The 21896-nt window shown below is 37.0% G+C and overlaps 1 protein-coding gene across 1 annotated transcript in view; it reads right to left on the bottom strand.

Annotated features, from left to right (window-relative positions):
• Positions 1 to 21896, bottom strand: part of ATR (ATR serine/threonine kinase) — a 135425-nt gene that overhangs the window by 77884 nt on the left and 35645 nt on the right. The window contains exons 17-21 of the mRNA XM_032144158.2: positions 21272 to 21364; positions 19519 to 19649; positions 17056 to 17199; positions 14680 to 14773; positions 13645 to 13770 (exon numbers count right to left, since the gene is read on the bottom strand). Coding sequence (XP_032000049.1) covers positions 13645 to 13770; positions 14680 to 14773; positions 17056 to 17199; positions 19519 to 19649; positions 21272 to 21364 — 588 coding nt within the window. The remainder of the gene's footprint in view (positions 1 to 13644; positions 13771 to 14679; positions 14774 to 17055; positions 17200 to 19518; positions 19650 to 21271; positions 21365 to 21896) is intronic.

Below are 21896 nucleotides of genomic sequence, written 5' to 3'. Positions count from 1 at the left end.
ATTTATAATTTTTTACACTGATATTAATATGATAATCTTTAATTTTTTGTTTCATGCTATCTTTTTTCGGGCCTATCAAACACTGTTATATATTGCTGCTTTTTTAAAAATGGAAGTTTTCTTTCATTTCCTATACTCCAGGACAATTTAAACACCACTGAGACCATTTAGTTTGTGAAAATTTGATAAAAAGTCCCCTTATCTGGGCCTGGTGCTTTCCTATGGATGAAGTTCTTTTATAATATTCTCTATTTCTCCTACAGAAACTAATCTTTTAAGCTTTCTATTTCAGCTAGAGTCCATATTGATACACTATATATTCCAGGAAAAGTATACATGTTTACAAATGTATTTGTGTAAAAGGGTACAAAGTAGTCTCTTGTGATTTTTAAATACCTTCTATGTTTCAACAGTTCATTATTTACATATCTGATATTTACCAATTTCGCTAGTTTTTTGCTAGAATTTTTACTCATTAATTAATTTTACTCCTTTCTGTTCTCTATATTTCTCTTTTATTTTTATTATTTTCTTCCTGTACTATCTTGTCTTAAATAGTTTTAATACAATATTTGTTTCACGTACTATAAAATTAACTCTTTTAAGGTGTACAAATGAATGGTCTTTAGTATATTCACAAGTTTTAGTATACTGAAGTATATCACAAGTGCAACCATCACTTCTATTTAATTTCAGAACATTTTTACCATCTCAAAAGGAATCTGTACCCATCAGCAATCACTCCCCATTTCCCCCAAACCTCCTACCCCTAGGCAACCATTAATGTACTTTCTATCTCTATGGATTTGTTTATTCAAGAATACCAAAGATTGCCAGCAAACCACCAGAAGCTCTCAAAAGGAACCAACCTGCCACCACCTTGATCTCAAACTTCTAGCCCATGGGAACCGCGAGACAATAAATTTCTGTTTCTGTTGTTTAAAGTCATTCAGTTTGTAGTACTTTGTTATAGCAGCCCTAGCAAACTAACACAAAGATCCAACGAATACAATAATCAATTTTTATGAATGTTCTATCTGCTCTTTAGAATAAAGTATGCTTCTATTATCAAGGTGTAATGTCTGACATATATTCACAATAGCTACTTTATTGATTATGTTATTTAGATCTTCTATGTATTTATCTACTAACTTATTTTATACTGAGAATAACATGTTAGTCTCCTCTGATTGAGTTTCTATATATATCTTCTTAAGCTTCTTATTTTGGCTGTATCAAGGTGGCTGGTGTGTTATTTGGAGCATATTTATAACTATTAAATATTCCTTATGAATCACAGCGTTAAGCATTAAAAAGTATCCATTTTGGTCATATTTAATGCTTTTCAGTTTCAGTTTTATTTTGTTTGGTGGCAGAATGAGAATTCCTGCTTTCTTATACTTTCCACTTATCTGGATAATTTTTGCTTATCCTTTTATTTTTGGCCTTTCTGAATCACTTTAGGTATGTATCTTGCATGTGGTAGAGAGTTGTTTCTTACTTTGGAAGCCAATTTGTAATTTTTTTTATTTTAAGGTTGTTCACACTTATTAATGTGACTGAGATGCTTGGCCACAATTCTGTCAGATTTTTTATTATAATACAATGGATTATAATACAGTATAGTATAATTAGTGGTTTCTTCCCTCTATTCTGTTTTGTGTTTAAAAAATCATTTATTTGGGTAAGGAGGAAAGTTTAACTTTTGTTCTGGAATTATCTCATATATATATATATATATATACAAATTTTTTTTTTTTTTTTTTTGAGATGGAGTCTCGCTGTGTCACCCAGGTTGGAGTGCAGTGGTGCAACCTCGGCTCACTGCAACCTCTGCCTCCCGGGTTCAAGCGATTCTCCTGCTTCAGCCTCCTGAGCACATGGGATTACAGGTGCACCATCATGCCTGGTTAATTTTTGTATTTTTAGTAGAGACGGCGTTTCACCATGTTGGTCAGGCTGGTCTTGAACTCCTAACCTCGTGATCTGCCTGCCTCGGCCTCCCAAAGTGCTGGGATTATAGGCGTGAGCTATCGCGCCCAGCCTATCCAATATATTAATACCTTTAATATTAATTAAAGGTGAAATATTATTTACCTTAAAGGTAAAATAAAAATTAAGGTAATTTTTTGAAATACCTACAGTCCCTCTTTTCCTTATTTGACTTTCTAGAACTAGTTTGCCGGTGTAAAATGGTATATTTTGACTCCCAGTTATTGCCTGTGCAACAATTACTGAGCTTATCTTACTTACTCCTTACTCTCCCCCTTCTCTCATTTAAAAAAACTGCATTATTTCTAGTTTATTGGAATATAACATTTACACATAATTATCCCACCCTTGCCCCATTGTTGTTTTAGTCTTATATATTTTGTTAAATACATAAATAGTAACCATCAGTAACCATTGCCAAAGTCTGCCCAGTTATCTCTTGACTTAATGAAGCTCATCCTCTAATACATCTCTTAGGAAGGGATCACTTGTGAAAACCATATTACTTCAATTCTTGCAGGTTTAAAACCATGTTCTCACACATGATACTCTAAGGACAGCTTGACTCTTTCTTGACTCATACTTTATGACATTTTTTGACATTTAAAAAAAATGCTGCTATTTTCTAGGCCCACTCTGTACATTCCTGCTGAGAATTCTGATACCAACCTACTTTTTTTCTCCTTGCAAGTAATTTTTTGAAAAAAATTTTTTTTGCCAGGAAGCTTTGAAGATTTTTTATTATTAAAGTCTAGGATATGAATCAGAGTTAATTATCCTGGGTCAATTTTCTCCAGGATACAACAAGTCTTTTCAATATGTAGATTAGGTCTCTTTATTTCCAGAAAGCTTTCTTGGATTATAATTTTAAATATTAATTTTGTTTTCTTGTTTTGGTTTTATTCTTCAGAGACATCAATTATTTGCACGTGAAATCTTTGCCAATCTTCCATTTCAACTACTTTTTCTTTTTACTCCTTTTTACTCCTTTATCTTTTTTACTCCTTTATCTCATTTTTCTTCTGTTTTTTATACCTTTATTCAATGCCTCTTGCTAAATGTTTAGTCAAATATATTCTCCCCTGTAGTTGTAATTTAATCTTCATTTCAATTTCTTTCCTAAGTTCAATCACCCTCGTTTCATCTTGTTTTTTTTTTTTTTTTTTTTTTTTTTTGAGAGAGTCTCTCTCTGTCCCCCGGGGGGGTGCCGTGGCATGATCTCGGCTCACTGCAGGCTCCGCCCCCCGGGGGTTCACGCCATTCTCCTGCCTCAGCCTCCCGAGTAGCTGGGACTACAGTCGCCCGCCACCTCGCCCAGCTAATTTTTTGTATTTTTAGTAGAGACGGGGTTTCACTGTGTTAGCCAGGATGGTCTCAATCTCCTGACCTCATGATCCGCCTGCCTCAGCCTCCCAAAGTGCTGGGATTACAAGTGTGAGCCACTGCGCCTGGCCCATCTTGGTTTTTATTTCTCTTGTTTTTTAAATTTTTCATTCAACTTTTTTTATATCTGGAAATGATTGTTTAAAATATTCAATTCAAGTTCTACTGCTAAGTTCAATCTTCTTCCATGTTGTGGTTGGTTTTGAGGAGGAACTGTCATCAATTCACAGACTTTATTTTCATTTTCTATTTTTGTCTTACAGGAACATTGCATACATACATTTTTTCTACACATATTGTGAAATTTCGAAACTAGAAAACCCTCCATAACAGCTATCTGCTGTAAGCATTCTGTAGTGGCTTCAGGATTTCTCTTTCATGAGTATCCATGTCAGCATAGTGAAGTGCAGTTTTCTTCATGAATAGCTTTTTTTTCTTTTTCTGGTAGCAGGGGGAGGATTTGGTTCATCTCTGATTTTGTACATTTCTTTAACTTCTGCAGGACCCTTAAAATTCTCCCTCTTACTTTCTTCTTCCTGTTTATGCCTTAGTCTCTGAAGAGTGCCTCTCCCCTCCTCTTCTTTTACTACTCCCAAGAAACTGATTTTCAGAGACAACAAACATTGGGCATACTTTCAAGTACCTTCCCTGTAGCCAGTAGTCTGATATACCACATCCTAGACTTATTTTCAGTAATGTTGCACTTAAGAGTGTGACTCTCTTTCGGTTGGTGATTTTCTCTTTGCTCCATCAATTCTTAGTTCCTATTCTTCATTTTCTTCTTTTTTTATACAGTCTCATCAGAACGTACCTGCTCTCAACAGCATACAAGGTTAAGATATGAGCTCCACAGATATCTCTGCTAGTTACAAGTAATTTGAAGTTCATAATATTCAAGGTCTAAATTATGTGTGATTTCAATTGCTCTCCTTGACATTCTTTATGATGTTTCAGGGGCTACACAGAAATTCAGATGTAGGCATCCACTATTATCCTAAGACAACCTGAAAGTCTCTAGCAGTTTTCTTTTCTTTTTTATTATTATACTTTAAGTTTTAGGGTACAGGTGTACAACGTGCAGGTTTGTTACATATGTATACATGTGCCATGCTGGTGTGCTGCACCCATTAACTCATCATTTAACATTAGGTATATCTCCTAATGTTATCCCTCCCCCAGCCCCTCACCCCACAACAGGCCCCAGTGTGTGATGTTCCCCTTCCTGTGTCCATGTGTTCTCATTGTTCAATTCCCACCTATGAGTGAGAACATGCAGTGTTTGGTTTTTTGTCCTTGTGACAGTTTGCTGAGAATGATGGTTTCCAGCTTCATCCATGTCCCTACAAAGGACATGAACTGATCATTTTTTATGGCTGCATAGTATTCCATGGTGTATATGGGCCACATTTTCTTAAACCAGTCTATGATTGTTGGACATTTGGGTTGGTTCCAAGTCTTTGCTATTGTGAATAGTGCCGCAATAAACATACGTGTGCATGTGTCTTTATAGCAGCACGTTTTATAATCCTTTGGGTATATACCCAGTAATGGGATCGCTGGGTCAAATGGTATTTCTAGTTCTAGATCCCTGAGGAATTGCCACACTGACTTCCACAATGGTTGAACTAGTTTACAGTCCCACCAACAGTGTAAAAGCATTCCTATTTCTCCACATCCTCTCCAGCACCTGTGTTTCCTGACTTTTTAATGATGGCCATTCTAACTGGTGTGAGATGGTATCTCATTGTGGTTTTGATTTGCATTTCTCCAATGGCCAGTGATGATGAGCATTTTTTCATGTGTCTTTTGGCTGCATAAATGTCTTCTTTTGAGAAGTGTCTGTTCATATCCTTCGCCCACTTTTTGATGGGGTTGGTTTTTTCTTGTAAATTTGTTTGAGTTCATTGTAGATTCTTGATATTAGCCCTTTGTCAGATGAGTAGATTGACAAAATTTTCTACCATTCTGTAGGTTGCCTGTTCATTCTGATGGCAGTTTCTTTTGCTGTGCAGAAGCTCTTTAGTTTAATTAGATCCCATTTGTCAATTTTGGCTTTTGTTGCCATTGCTTTTGGTGTTTTAGACATGAAGTCCTTGCCCACGCCTATGTCTTGAATGGTATTGCCTAGGTTTTCTTCTAGGGTTTTTATGGTTTTAGGTCTAATATTTTAAGTCTTTAATACATCTTGAATTAATTTTTGTATAAGGTGTAAGGAAGGGATCCAGTTTCAGCTTTCTACATATGGCTAGCCAGTTTTCCCAGCACCATTTGTTAAATAGGGAATCCTTTCCCCATTCCTTGTTTTTGTCAGGTTTGTCAAAGATCAGATAGTTGTAGATGTGTGATATTATTTCTGAGGGCTCTGTTCTGTTCCATGGGTCTATATCTCTGTATTGGTACCAGTACCATGCTGTTTTGGTTACTGTAGCCTTGTAGTATAGTTTGAAGTCAGGTAGCGTGATGCCTCCAGCTTTGTTCTTTTGGCTTAGGATTGACTTGGCAATGCGGGCTCTTTTTTGGTTCCATATAAACTTTAAAGTAGTTTTTTCCAATTCTGTGAAGAAAGTCATTGGTAGCTTGATGGGGATGGCATTGAATCTATAAATTCCCTTGGGCAGTATGGCCATTTTCACAATATTGATTCCTCCTACCCATGAGCATGGAATGTTCTTCCATTTGTTTGTATCCTCTTTTATTTCGTTGAGCAGTGGTTTGTAGTTCTCCTTGAAGAGGTCCTTCACATCCCTTGTAAGTTGGATTCCTAGGTATCTTATTCTCTTTGAAGCAATTGTGAATGGGAGTTCACTCATGATTTGGCTCTCTGTCTGTTATTGGTGTATAAGAATGCTTATGATTTTTGCACATTGATTTTGTATCCTGAGACTTTGCTGAAGTTGCCTATCAGCTTAAGACTTTGGGCTGAGACGATGGGGTTTTCTAGATATCCAATCATGTCATCTGCAAACAGGGACAATTTGACTTCCTGTTTTCCTAATTGAATACCCTTTATTTCCTTCTCCTGCCTGATTGCCCTGGCCAGAACTTCCAACACTACGTTGAATAGGAGTGGTGAGAGAGGGCATCCCTGTCTTGTGCCAGTTTTCAAAGGGAATGCTTCCAGTTTTTGCCCATTCAGTATGATATTGGCTGTGGGTCTGTCATAAATAGCTCTTATTATTTTGAGATCCATCCCATCAATACCTAATTTATTGAGAGCTTTTAGAATGAAGGGTTCTTGAATTTTGTCAAAGGCCTTTTCTGCATCTATTAAGATAATCACGTGGTTTTTGCTGTTGGTTCTGCTTATATGCTGGATTAGGTTTATTGATTTGCATATGTTGAACCAGCCTTGCATCCCAGGGATGAAGCCCACTTGATCATGGTGGATAAGCTTTTTCAGGTGCTGCTGGATTTGGTTTGCCAGTATTTTATTAAGGATTTTTGCATCGATGTTCCTCAGGGATATTGGTCTAAAATTCTCTTTTTTTGTTGTGTCTCTTCCAGGCTTTGGTATGAGGATGATGCTGGCCTCATAAAATGAGTTAGGGAGAACTTCCTCTTTTTCTATTGATTGGAATAGCTTCAGAAGGAATGGTACCAGCTCCTCCTTGTACCTCTGGTAGAATTTGGCTGTGAATCCATCTGGTCCTGGACTTTTTTTGGTTGGTAAGCTATTAATTATTGCCTCAATTTCAGAGCCTGTTATTGGTCTATTCAGAGATTCAACTTCTTCCTGGTTTAGTCTTGAGAGGGTGTATGTGTCCAAGAATTTATCCATTTCTTCTAGATTTTCTAGTTTGTTTGCATAGAGGTGTTTATAGTATTCTCTGATGGTAGTGTGTATTTCTGTGGGATCGGTGGTGATATCCCCTTTATATTTTTTATTGCATCTATTTTATTCTTCTCTCTTTTCTTCTTTATTAGTCTTGCTAGCAGTCTATCAATTTTGTTGATCTTTTCAAAATACCAGCTCCTGGATTCATTGATTTTGTGAAGGGTTTTTTGTGTCTCTATTTCCTTCAGTTATGCTCTGATCTTAGTTATTTCTTGCCTTCTGCCAGCTTTTGAATGTGTTTGCTCCTGCTTCTCTAGTTCTTTTAATTGTGATGTTAGGGTGTCAATTTTAGATGTTTCCTGCTTTCTCTTGTGGGCATTTAGTGCTATAAATTTCCCTCTACACACTGCTTTAAATGTGTCCCAGAGATTCTGGTATGTTGTGTCTTTGTTCTTGTTGGTTTCAAAGAACATCTTTATTTCTGTCTTCATTTTGTTATGTACCCAGTAGTCATTCAGGAGCAGGTTGTTCGGTTTCCATGTAGTTGAGTGGTTTTGAGTGAGTTTCTTAATCCTGAGTTCTAGTTTGATTGCACTGTGGTCTGAGAGACAGTTTGTTATAATTTCTGTTGTTTTACATTTGCTGAGGAGTGCTTTACTTCCAACTATGTGGTCAATTTTGGAATAGGTGCGATGTGGTGCTGAGAAGAATGTATATTCTGTTGATTTGGGGTGGAGAGTTCTGTACATGTCTATTAGGTCTGCTTGGGGCAGAGCTGAATTCAATTCCTGGATATTCTTGTTAACCTTCTGTCTCGTTGATCTGTCTAATGTTGACAGTGAGGTGTTAAAGTCTCCCATTATTGTTGTGTGGGAGTCTAAGTCTCTTTGTGGGTCTCTTGGACTTGCTTTATCAATCTGGGTGCTCCTGTATTGGGTGCATATATATTTAGGATAGTTAGCTCTTCTTGTTGAATTGATCCCTTTACCATTATGTAATGGCCTTCTTTGTCTCTTTTGATCTTTGTTGGTTTAAAGTTTGTTTTGTCAGAGACTAGGATTGCAACCTCTGCCTTTTTTTGTTTTCCATTTGCTTGGTAGATCTTCCTCTATCCCTTTATTTTGAGCCTATGTGTGTCTCTGCACGTGAGATGGGTTTCCTGAATACAGCACACTGATGGGTCTTGACTCTTTATCCAATTTGCCAGTCTGTGTCTTTTAATTGGAGCATTTAGCCCATTTACATTTAAGGTTAATATTGTTATGTGTGAACTTGATCCTGTCAGTTGATGTTAGCTGGTTATTTTGCTCGTTAGTTGATGCAGTTTCTTCCTAGCCTCGATGGTCTTTACAATTTGGCATGTTTTTGCAGTGGCTGGTACCGGTTGTTCCTTTCCATGTTTAGTGCTTCCTTCAGGAGCTCTTTTAGGGCAGGCCTGGTGGTGACAAAATCTCTCAGCATTTGCTTGTCTGTAAAGGATTTTATTTCTCCTTCACTTTTGAAGCTTAGTTTGGCTGGATATGAAATTCTGGGTTGAAAATTCTTTTCCCTAAGAATGTTGAATATTGGCCCCCACTCTCTTCTGGCTTGTAGAGTTTCTGCGGAGAGATCAGCTGTTAGTCTGATGGACTTCCCTTTGTGGGTAGCCCGACCTTTCTCTCTGGCTGCCCTTAACATTTGTTCCTTTATTTCAACTTTGGTGAATCTGACAATTATGTGTCTTGGAGTTGCTCTTCTCAAGGAGTATCTTTGTGGCATTCTCTGTATTTCCTGAATTTGAATGTTGGCCTGCCTTGCTAGGTTGGGGAAGTTCTCCTGGATAATATCCCGCAGAGTATTTTCCAACTTGGTTCCATTCTCCTTGTCCCTTTCAGGTACACCAATCCGACATAGATTTCATCTTTTCACATAGTTCCATATTTCTTGGAGGCTCTGTTCATTTCTTTTTATTCTTTGTTCTCTAAACTTCTCCGCTTGCTTCATTTCATTCATTTGATCTTCCATCACTGATACCCTTTCTTCCAGTTGATCGAATTGGCTACTGAGGCTTGTGCATTCATCACATAGTTCTCGTGCCGTGGTTTTCAGCTCCATCAGGTCCTTTAAGGACTTCTCTGCATTGGTTATTCTAGTTAGCCATTCATCTAATTTTTTTTCAAGGTTTTTAACTTCTTTGCTATGGGTTCAAACTTCCTCCTTTAGCTCAGAGTAGTTTGATCGTCTGAAGCCTCCTTCTCTCAACTCGTCAAAGTCATTCTCCATCCAGCTTTGTTCCGTTGCTGGTGAGGAGCTGCTTTCCTTTGGAGGAGGAGAGGCGCTCTGATTTTTAGAGTTTCCAGTTTTTCTGCTCTGTTTTTTCCCCATCTTTGTGGTTTTATCTACCTTTGGTCTTTGATGATAGTGATATACAGATGGGGTTTTGGTGTTGATGTCCTTTCTGTTTGTTAGTTTTCCTTCTAACAGTCAGGACCCTCAGCTGCAGGTCTGTTGATGTTTGCTGGAGGTCCACTCCAGACCCTGTTTGCCTGGGTATCAGCAGTGGAGGCTGCAGAACAGTGGATATTGGTGAACAGCAAATGTTGCTGTCTGATCGTTCCTCTGGAAGTTGTCTCAGAGGAGTACCCAGCCGTGTGAGGTGTCAGTCTGCCCCTACTGGGGGGTGCCTCCCAGTTAGGCTACTCGGGGGTCAGGGACCCACTTGAAGAGACAGTCTGTCCGTTCTCAGATCTCCAGCTGCTTGCTGGGAGAACCACTACTCTCTTCAAAGCTGTCAGACAGGGACATTAAATCTGCAGAGGTGTTCCATTGTTTGGCTATGCCCTGCCCCCAGAGGTGGAGTCTACAGAGGCAGGCAGGCCTCCTTCATCTGCGGTGGGCTCCACCCAGTTCGAGCTTCCCGGCCACTGTTTACCTACTCAAGTCTCGGCAATGGCAGGCGCCCATCCCCCAGCCTCGCTGCTGCCTTGCAGTTTGATCTCAGACTGCTGTGCTAGCAATGAACGAGGCTTCATGGGCGTAGGACCCTTCGAGCCTGGCGCAGGATATAATCTCCCGGTGTGCCGTTTGCTGAGACCATTGGAAAAGCGCAGTATTAGGGTGGGAGTGACCCAATTTTCCAGGTGTCATCTGTCACCCCTTTCTTTGACTAGGAAAGGGAATTCCCTGACCCCTTGCACTTCCCGGGTGAGGCAATGCCTCACCCTGCTTCGGCTCACGCTCGGTGCACGGCACCCACTGTCCTGCACCCGCTGTCCAACACTCCCCAGTGAGACGAACCCAGTACCTCAGTTGGAAATGCAGAAATCACCCGTCTTCTGTGTCGCTCACGCCGGGAGCTGTAGACTGGAGCTGTTCCTATTCAGCCATCTTGACTCCACCTCCCAGTTTTATTTTCAATAGCCTCTTCTCTTAAGTGTAATCATTAGCAAATGTCATTTTATTAGAATTCTGCATTGCCATAAAAGTTTATTTTGGCTTCTTACAAAGTTATCTTTTTGGGATTTTATGAAATGGATTCCTTAAACCTGACTAGTATCAATCTTCAGAAACCAATTATATGGTTTCTTAATTTGATCTCTAGTCTGACTTTTCTACATAGAAATCATTTTCTGCCATCCACTGAGCTTAGAAGTCTTCTATTCCTTCAAAAATATATATTCCTCCTTAAAAATAAGTAGAAGGTGTCATCTCTTCAATGTCAATGACTGTCTGGGACTACCCATCAGTACAGGGCTTTTGCAGGGTCATTCCATAAAAATAGTTAAGTATCTAATGCTACATCAGCCATCATCTTATTAACTTTCATATCACCACGTCTTGGAGTTTGCTTTGTTGCTACATTACACCGGAATTTAGCCACTCCTACCACAACTTTAGGTGTATTTTTAAATAAAAACCTCCTTTCAATCCACTCTTAAAGTATCTTTTCCTGTCCCTGTGGCTACAATTTTAAATTCTAAAACAGGATCTTTTGCATCTGTTGTCTCATGGACTCTAAGAGTACTGACTACAAAGACTGATCTCTAATCCTCTCATCTTATGCCAGTTTCATGCTCTGGTGGTATTCCTGTAGGTTCAACCAACTTGTAGAGCTGCACTGTCCAAAACAATAGCTACTATCCACATGTGGCTATTTAAATTTAAATTAGGCCAGGTAGAGTGGCTCACACCTGTAACACCAGTACTTTGGGAGGCCCAGGCAAGAGGATTGTGTGAGGCCGGGAGTTCAAGACCAGCCTGGGCAACATAGCAAGACCCCATCTCTTAAAAAAAAAAATTAGGTGAGCATGGTGGCACACACCTGTAATCTTAGCTACTCAGGAGGCTGAAGTGGGAGAATTGCTTGAGCCTAGGAGTTTGAGGCTGCAGGGAGCTATCATCACACCCCTGTACTGGAGAGACCCTGCCTCTAAAAGTAAATAAATTTAAATTAGCAAAATTAAAGAGAACTAAAAATTCTGTTCCTCAGAACATAATGTTTGAGCATATATTTCAAGTGCTCAAGAGAGCCACATGTGGCTAGTGGCTACTGCTGAAGAGTACAAATATAGAATATTTTCATCCTCACAGAAAGGTCCTTTGGACAGTACTATTCAAAGTCTTAATTCAATTGTCTTCAGCTTTAATGCTATCTTCTTGCCACTGTTGGGAAAAAACCCATTTCCTTCTCTCTTTATTCCCAGGTGTTTTGGGCCAGTGTCTGCTGGAGTATGGTTAGGAAGACATGTGCTTCTGGATCTTTATTCTTTTCTTACCTCCCCATGGATCTTCCAAACTTCCTTGCCTTTGGTTTTTTCTTACCAGCCTGCCATAAATTTATTCAGCTATAGATGCCAAACTACATTAAATCCTTACTTAAAAAAAAATCTCATAACAACATATGGCTATTATATCTTAATCAGACTACTCAAGACTCCTGCAAGTACAATTCCTTTCTTATTCTGTCTAGGTAATCTATTAGCATCGGGGCTTTACATTGAAGAAATCCTGTAAGGGAGTTGCCAGATATGATTTATCTTTTGTGATCCAGGAGGCAAAGTGGGGCAGCTGCGGCTTGCCTTAAGACTGTAAGAGGCTGGGCGCAGTGGCTCACGCTTGTAATCCCAGCACTTTGGGAGGCCGAGGCGGGCGGATCACGAGGTCAGGAGATCGAGACCACGGTGAAACCCCGTCTCTACTAAAGATACAAAAAATTAGCCGGGCATGGTGGCGGGCGCCTGTAGTCCCAGCTACACGGAGAGGCTGAGGCAGGAGAATGGTGTGAACCCGGGAGGCGGAGCTTGCAGTGAGCTGAGATTGCGCCACTGCACTCCAGCCTGGGCGACAGAGCGAGACTCCGTCTCAAAAAAAAAAAAAAAAAAAGACTGTAAGAAATCTCAGATTTAGTTATTTATATCTAGGAAGTGATGATCAAGGTGAAGTTTCCTTATGTTAGACCATGACTGTGCTATCTGCTTGGAAATAACCTAAACTAGAAAACCTCTATGCAAAGAGGAGAAAACCTTTGTGATTCATAAATCTCTGTATTAAATTAAAAGACTAAAAGTCCTTTGAGTTACCTGAAAACCAGGTAAAGGTATGGGGCTAGGGACAAGCACAGGGTAGTTTCATTGTAGTTTAGAGCAGGAATAGAGGCTGTAACATTGATAATGCACATCTATAGTCAGGAAGGCATAACACTTAACCTAGAGGAGATTCAAGGCTCCTCCCCTCTGTTGGGATCATCTCCACACTGGCTGCTACCCACATTGGTTATACAAACTCACTGCCCCAGAAACATGTGCTCATTACCATCACGTATATCTTTTATCCTAAGTAAGTGCTTGCTTCTAATAATGGAAGGAAATATCACCCTTCCATTATAGAATGGTAAACCCAAAATTCATGAGGGTCTTAGGCTCTCATATCTTACCATATGGGTTCTAGATATGCAAAAAAGAGTAATTCAGTTAAATTTTTTCCAATTTATTCATATACAGTGATCTGGTATTTTAAATACCAGTTCTCACTATCATCAAGTTTGGGGATAATCTACATTATGTTGCCAAAGAAAAGAATAAAGTTCACTTGCCCCTTGAAAAAGTAAACTTAAAGATTTAGCTTCATTAAAACTAACATTAATTCAGTCAAAATGTACAATGTTAAAATTGCTGACATTTCATATGACATATATCCATAGGAAATATGTGAGAAGACTTACATAAACTGCCGCTATATTATACAATTATATACATCTTTACTTACGAAGATGCAGTAACCTAAAATATAACCATCAAATCATGATCCTTCAAAAACAACAAAAACTGCAAATCCCTGAGATTCAAGCTCAAAGGGCATCTCATGGATTCCTAATTCTCAGTCAGATCTCATAATTCAGGTAAAATAAAAATTTCTTCTTTCACTAAATCTCAAACAAAAATGTCATTTTGTCATCTTTTCTTTAAGCCTCCAATCTTTCTTTGCTATACATTTTTAATTATATTATCTTAGCATACCTGATTTTTATACAAGGTTTCCTTCAAGCTTGTAAGAGCATGAATACGAACATCGACATTTTCATGTTGAATGGCCTTCATAGAGAGCTGAAGAGTTGTTTGAAGATCAGTGCTCTCAGAGGTCTCCTATACATACAAAGCACAGAGAGACAGACCTTATTAATCGACTATTTTAACAACCATTTCCAAAGGCCTGAATTCTCTATATAGTTACCATTAAACTATACCAAAACAATTTTTTAAAGTAATAAAATTTCCATTCCTTCCTTTGTATAGCATAAGTCATTTTTAGTAATTCTGAGGGAAACAGATTTCATTGTAAAATTTTTAGACCTGGAGAAAAATTTTATCCCAACTAAGTAAGAATTTATTTCTCTAAAATAAGTACTTCTTGATAGGAAGTACAAGTTTCCCTTAATTTACAAAGGGCTACATAATAGCTTTGAACAAGGTCTATGGATTATATAGGTAATTCACTTCCTTTCACTACCCAAGGTGACACCCAAGGTCAGGTATCCCACTTTCTACCCAGAAGTTCTATGAAATCACCACTAACATCTTCATAATTTTAAAGAGCTCACTAAGATTTAAGATGCTGGAATTATAGATTATTCCCCTTCTAAATCTCAGGAATCATTGACATCTGACATTTCTATATCATGGTTTGTAGCACAACAAAACTAGAATCATCTCACAGCTTTCCTTTCTTCTCTTAGGGTGTGCCGCTGTGGTAGCTCTTCTTTTTGGGACAATAAGTAAGGACACTTTGGTCTGGGTAGTAAAGGCATAAGAATGGTATTGTATTTTTTGCTCTCTGTTCTATCTAATGCTGTTACATATTTAATCTAAATGCTAAAACTTCCCTCCAAAAGTCATGGATTCATGGAATCATTATCTACTCACCAGGAATTAGCCATCAGAATAGGACTATATTATCCCTAGATATGATCCTAAAGGATCTTTATTCAATGTATTGGAACTTCGGAACAATTCTGTATTAATGATCTCCTAAACCACAAATTAAAAATTAAATACCTTTCTGTATTCCTGGAGAATGGCTTTTATCTTTTTTAATTCTGGATGATCAGGTAAAAAATATATTTCATGAAGAAAATCTTGCACAGCATCCCTAATAGTTGGAATAAAAAGAATTATTTGCCAAGAATATGAATACTAAAAAAACGTAAAGTAAAAGTTGAAACTAAGGCCAATTTAATTTATAATTAAAAGTACTAGTTGATTACTGAGCTGCAAAGTATTTTCTAACTATGTCTAAGATGCTCAGCTAAATTATTAGTGGAAAATGACCAAAGCTATGAAAATCACTCTATAATAGTGCTACAATAAACCATGCTTCTCAGCATACAAACCCATATATACAGTCCCTTCCTCTTCAAGCTGGGCTGAGTGTGTGACTTGCTTTAGCAAATAGACTGTGGCAGAAGATATGCAGTGCCAATTTGGGACCTATGTGTTAAAAATGCCTGCAAGTTTCCATTTGTGTGTTCTGGAGAGCCCTGAGTCACTATGTAAGAAGTGTGGCCACCAACATGGACAGACCGTGGTACAGAGAGAGAGACTGTGAGACTACACGGAATGAGACAGAGGCCCAGCCCAGTCTACCTGCCAGCTGAATGTGGCCACATTAGTGACCACTTGTAAGACCAGTAGAACTGACCAGCTGAGCACAGTGCAGATTGCAAAATTATGAGCAAATAAAAATGCTCATTGTTTTAAGATACTAGGTTTTGGAGTGATTTGGAATGTACCAATAGACAGCCAAAGACTACCCCAATACATAAATTATCATGAAGAATTGTAGAAAAAAATATATAAATAATCCTTATCAGGGCTACAATTTTTAATTTCCTTCTAATATAATAACTGCTCTAATCTTTCTGGGTCCAAATATAAGCGTTTCTAAATCCTAGTCTTCGTTAACTCATGCAATAAATATATATTAAATAACTACTATGTGCTACTACATGCTAAGCACTCTGCTAGTCACTGGGGATGGAACAATAAACAAAGCCAAAGTAGTGCCTTCATTCAGCAAGCTTAAGGTCTTCTATCTTGCAGCATGATCATAACTCACTGCAGCCTCAAACTCCTGGGTTCGAGCAATCTTCCTGCCTCAGCCTGCAGTAGCTAGGATTACAGGCTCTTTTTGCTTTTTTTTTAAAATGTTTCTGTATTTTTTGTAAAGATGGGGTTCTCACTATGTTGCCCAGGCTCCTGGCCTCAAGCAATCTTCCTGCCTTGTCCTCCCAAAGTATTGGTATTGTTGGCATGAGCCACCGTGCCTGGTCAGGATTTTTCTTATGATTATGAGAAAGGTAGAGAAATGATACCTCTGTAATAAACAGCAAAGATATGACTATGTACAAAAAAATTTAAAAGGTACTTGAAAAGTAGTCCCAAAATCTAAATTAGTGACTTTGTTGTTTTATCATGCACAAAATATCAAAATATCAAAAATAAAAGTATTTTAACTAAATAAAAACACATTAACTTTTCCTTCTTTTATGATTTCTCCCTCATTAGACAGTTACTGCAACTGACTAAAGGGACCAGCAATAGCATATGGGTGAGTAGGTGAATAAGTAGTACTTCAATCTCAACTTTTCACAAGCAAAGGAATGATTATATACAACATTAAGTAAAATCACAGAAAAAAATTTAAATATATAGAAAGACATCCCAGTCTAAAAAGCAGCCTGAATGAAAAATACAAATGGGAAAGAATAATGTATGTTCTGTCAATAGTAGTCCACATTGGCTATAGCCTAATGCCTGTTTTGAAAAATTATGGGGGAAGATAGTAAGAAATAGTCTGTGGCCAGATTTTTAGAAAGCCTTCAACATCAAGCTAAGCAATTTGGAATTTATCAATTAGGAAATGGAGAATCTCAGAATGCCTTTGTATGCTGGAATGACACCAATAAAGAGATATTTTTAAAACACAGTTCTAGTAACAATATCAAGAAAAGTGATAAAAGCTTAAAGGAAGAGAGGCTGGTTCAAAGCTTAATGCAATGAAGTAATAAGGGTTTCAACTAAGGTAAGCTGCAGAAAATAGGCATCTCTCCTAACCTTTCTCATGCTATTCAACTATCTGCCTTTTGACTGTGAAAAGAAAGGTAAATTAGGTTTCACATTTACAGAATTAATGAAAAATAATTTTTAACTGCTGACCTATTAATTAGTGAGCTTTAGAAATAATTATAATAGAAGCAATGCCACAACTGAAATAGCATCATTTCAATATGTAATTACATGCCAATTACTTTTGTTTATTGATGAACCCTGAAATTCAAAAAAGTGACAGTTCCACATTACCATCAGTAATTTTGAGACACAAAAATACAGTTTAAAAAGTTATTATTTTACTGTTAATTTCAGTTACAATACCTGTTTTCAATTATGAGGTAGTGAAAGATAGCTGCAGTTTCTTTAGGCTGGATATGTATAAGAGGTAACAAAGCTACTATTACATGACTGAGAAGGGAGCCCAGACAAGCATGATCCAGGCAACGAACAAAGCAGTCCCAAGCTCTGTGTGAAAAAACAAATAGAAATGAAGTCCAATTAGTTTTATTATTTGTAAAGCTCTATCAATCAGTAATTAGTTGAAGACACATGATATATACAAACAATAGATTAAAAGGCAGCTTTAAACATGGAATAAAGATCAGTGCTATATATTCAAATAAAGTGATGTCCAAATTATATGAAGTCAAAAAAGCAAGGTGAAAAACAGTGTTTGGGGCAGAATTAATACAAAAAAAAATGTGTGTGTGTGTATTTGTTTATTCTTTTACAAAGGGTGGATATACAAAAATTAATAAAAATAGATATCTGTAGAGGTCAAAATTGGAATCTAGATTTCTGACTACAATTTGTTACACAGACTTGAATTTGGGACTATGCAAATGTTTTATACAACTTTTTTTTTTTTTTTTTTGAGACGGAGTCTCACTCTGCCCCCAGGCTGGAGTGCAATGGCGTATATAACTTTTAAATTAAATAAAATAGAGGGAAAAAGCAACCCTTAAAAATTTTAAACAAACTGAAACAAGTGAACCTAACTATATATTCAGTTGGTAGCACATGCACACAGAAAATAAGTACTTCACATGATTTTAAAACATATTCTTTATAAAAATTTTCTAGTAGCTACATTCACTTAAGACTTAGAAGCAATGACAGTAGGCCCAATGAGTGCCTATGCTGGGAATTAATCTGGGCTCAAAGGAACCAGAGCCAGGGTTCCTTGAAGAAATCGCTAACTTTGAGTCAGGGGCAGGAAATGTTCAAGATGAGCCCAGGACATCTTGTCATGCCAGAAAGCAGAGAATCTATAAGAGATTAATGGAGGCCATATCAAAACTCATAGATGCCAACTTGAAGGGATTTCTACTTGCTTAAGATGGGACAATTTCAGCAATAAAAAAGGATAGTGATTGTAATGGATAAAAATTAACCAAACATAAAAATCTGTTATCAAAATGATATTATAAAAGAAGAAAAACTTCACTGGAGGTTGCTACAGCACAAACCTATATTCCTAAATTGATTAATTAAAGGGAAATATTCAAGTATTTATGAACTGCTTTATATGAACTATGGTTGTTTTCCTTTTAAAGACAAGGTCCTGCTATGTTGCCCAAGCGAGACTCAAACTCCTGGCCTCAAATGATCCTTCCACCTCAGCTTCCTAAGCAGCTGGGACGACAGATACACACAATCATGCCCGGCTAGCCAAATTTTATGAGGAATTTTGTTTTAAGAAGAATCCCACCTAGTAAATACAGAAGGAATAATAAAATTAGAAAATCACTATTTTATCAACTGTAATGAAATAATGGACTTATGCAATGATCATTAATTAATGCTAAAATCATCAGATGAAAGATTAATGGGGAATTTTATAATAAAGGGATCCAGGTTGATAAAACCTACTGTCTAATCTTGCCATTACTAAAAGTGGACAATCAGATATTATTATGTGGCTCATACGGTGCCACAAGAGAAGCACAAAGCCTCACCTATGAGGTATGTTATCATAATAAATTGAACCTAAATCTAATCAAGCATCTATAGGTAACCATTTATAGAAAAAACAGGGAGGAAAGAAAAGACAGAGGGAAAAGTTAAATTAGCTATTTGCCAAATCCTACATCCTAAAATCTTAACAGCCTAAAATAAGTAAAATGTGTGGGTAGAGAACTTAAGGGATGAAGCTGTTTACAAGAGACACTTAAGGAGCCAGGCAACCAAATACACATATGTAAACTTCGTTTATAGTCTAATTCAAGAAACTATGATGCATACAAATATCTCTGGGAAATGATATATACAACATAATACATACAATATCTTTGGGAAAAATACCTTTGAGACAACTGGAGGAAATGTGAATAAGGACTGAGTTTTAGATTAGATATTTCTATTAATCCTGTTAAGTATAGTAATTCATGAAAGTTATTTTTTAATGCCCTCATCCATTAGATACATCTAAAGTATTTACAAGTACAATGATACGATTCTGGGATCTTCTCTAAAATACCCAACCAACAATCAAAAAGGTAGAAATAGATTTAAAAAAACTAGCAATGTTGATAACTGCTAAGGTTGGGAAATAGGTATGTAGGCTCATTGATAACTCTTCTACTTTCCAGTACGTTAAAAGACTTCCATAGTAAAATGTTTTAAAAGAAGTAAATACATTCTGTTTTAAATACAAATAAATAGTCTTTCTACCTTATTTATTATTTGAACCCAATTTCCCTCAAAGGGATAAGAATTCAAGTTAGTGCTACTGGAAAATGCAAAAAAAAAAAAAAAAATTAATAAACTCAGGCAGTCATTTACCTGCAACACAATTCAGGAAAGTCATCCTTGAACCGAAGGCCAGTTCTCAGTGTGGTCATCATCTTCACCCTCACAGAACTGACATGTTTGGGTCCCATTAACTTCATCAAAGACATCAAACTGTTCAAGGCCTATAGAGTTAAGTAGTGCTTCAGAGTAAAGCTTATAAACATGCTGCCAGAAGCAGACGAGCCCTAAGGACAAGTGCTTCCCACCCAGTATCAGGGTGTCATCTATTCTCAGATAACACAAAAGATTGAATAAATGTTGGCCAGTTTGTTTTGTCCAATTGCTTATGTCTTATGTGGGAATTATAAACTTTAAAAATACAAGTTGAGTTCTTTTTTGTTTTTTCCCTTGAAGGTGATTTGTTATTTTAGCCCAGTATTCATCTAGAACAGTAAAATTTCTAATTTATTAAAGGTATAATGTATATTGTTTAATTTCTTTCATATCTATCCCAAACTGTCATATACATATATAAAACAAACTGAATTAAAATCATTTGAATTTGAGACCATATAAAAATTTTTGAAGTAAATGGAATATTTCACAGCAATCAATAGTTAAGGAAATTTTTGTCCTAATGATATTAAATTCAAGATGTCCTGAATTTAGTAAAACAAATAATTAATGATATACTCAGAAAATGAAACACATGAAAAACACAGAACCAGACCTGTTATCAGCAGCTCCAGTTTATAATGAAGGGGTAAAGAAACTCTCTGGTCGACTTTATATGGCAAAACATGTTCGCTCCTTATGGTTTACAAGACAAACTGTAGTTCTCTCACTTAGGATAGCAATTGAGGAAACAGTAAGAAAGAAGCCACATAGATGGAATAGTAATTGGTTGGGGGATTAAATTTACTAGTTGACACCAAAAGAACAGGCATTGGTTGCTGAAATTTGCAAAGTTTAATATGGTAACATATGTCTTTCTTGGCTCCTTAAGATTATAAAAAACAAAAAAAGGAGGGGGGAGTATACACTGAAATAAAAGCTTCCGTTCGTAGGTGTTTTTTGTTTTTATTGTAATCTTACTGACTGCAGAGGTGGAAAGCAACAGAAAGGGAAATTTTATCAATATCTAAAATTTTACTCCAATTTATAGGACGAAAATTTCCAATGGTGGCCAACTGTTGCAGCAGTCATAATGAAACTTCATTGTGGCACAAGCATTTAAACATAAAGTTGCTTTACATTATAATAACCCTAGATTTCTGGTGCTCAAAAACACCATGGGCCATGACCCACACCAGACCAATCTAAACCAAGGAGACTCAATGATGCAACTTTTGTTTGAGCTTTCAGTGATTGCTAGTCTCTCTCTTCAAAGGCTGGACTAAATGTTGTGATGACGTGAGCTTGAAGCCATTGAGGTCATTAACTGGCTCTTAAGTACAGAGCCAACCCATATGAATCTGAGCCAAAAGATTGACTCTGAGAACTCTTTTGAGTCCAAAATCAAGTTATACCTAAAGCTACATTATCCTTATGTTTTTAGTAACACAGCCACAAGTTCCTTTTAGTCACTTTGGGTTGGGTGTTCTATCCCTCCTAAACTAAAGAAATGAAACGAATACAATTCCAATTTTTAGACTCCCAAAAAGCGTATATGAGTTCTTCAGCAATAGAGAATGTCATATTTGGTTATTTCTCATCTTTGAATGTTTGCAGCTAGATGCAGAATTTATCTATATTCTGTATGAATTCTATCTTGGCACTCTGGAACTCAACTATCACCACTTACCATTTTCTTATCTTCGATGCCAACACTAGAGCTCAGTAACTGCATGTTAAAAAAAGCCAAAATGCCCAACAATTTGGGCTGTAAATAATCAGCCTAAGAAATAAAAACAGATAATATGTAAGCTTTATACAGATTGAATTTCTTAAGTTGACATTTTAATTATTTAATTAATGTCATTTATATTTTACCTAACTAGATTAGCATATTGGAAATAAATACTTGGTGAATTAAGTTTCTCCAAAAGCATATATCTTCACATGTAGTATTTAAAGAAACTAATGAAATGATTTATAGTCACCATGAAAAAATATGATTAAACAGTATAGTACAATGAAAAAATGATGAGTTTTTTAATCATGGAGTGAGCTGGGGTGGGATCCTCAGGATCTAATGCATGTCAGGATGTGGAGTGGAGAGGAAAAGAAGGAAGAAAATAGAGAAAGACAAGGGACTGCCCTTATTCTATGACATTTAGAGCTAAGGTAGAAAAGTACAATTAAAGAAAAGGTATCCTACCAGAATAATGATCTCACATAGGGGATAATATCCCCTGAAGTAATAGGGGAAAAGAGGCACAAGACCATGGGCATCAAAAGTTGCAGACTAGATATCATCATCCATGACA

Source organism: Hylobates moloch, unplaced genomic scaffold (assembly GCF_009828535.3).
Source record: "Hylobates moloch isolate HMO894 unplaced genomic scaffold, HMol_V3 SCAFFOLD_22, whole genome shotgun sequence".
NCBI classification, from domain to species: Eukaryota; Metazoa; Chordata; class Mammalia; order Primates; family Hylobatidae; genus Hylobates; species Hylobates moloch.
Note: the sequence above shows the minus strand (reverse complement) of the source record. Positions and strands in the feature narration are given on the sequence as shown.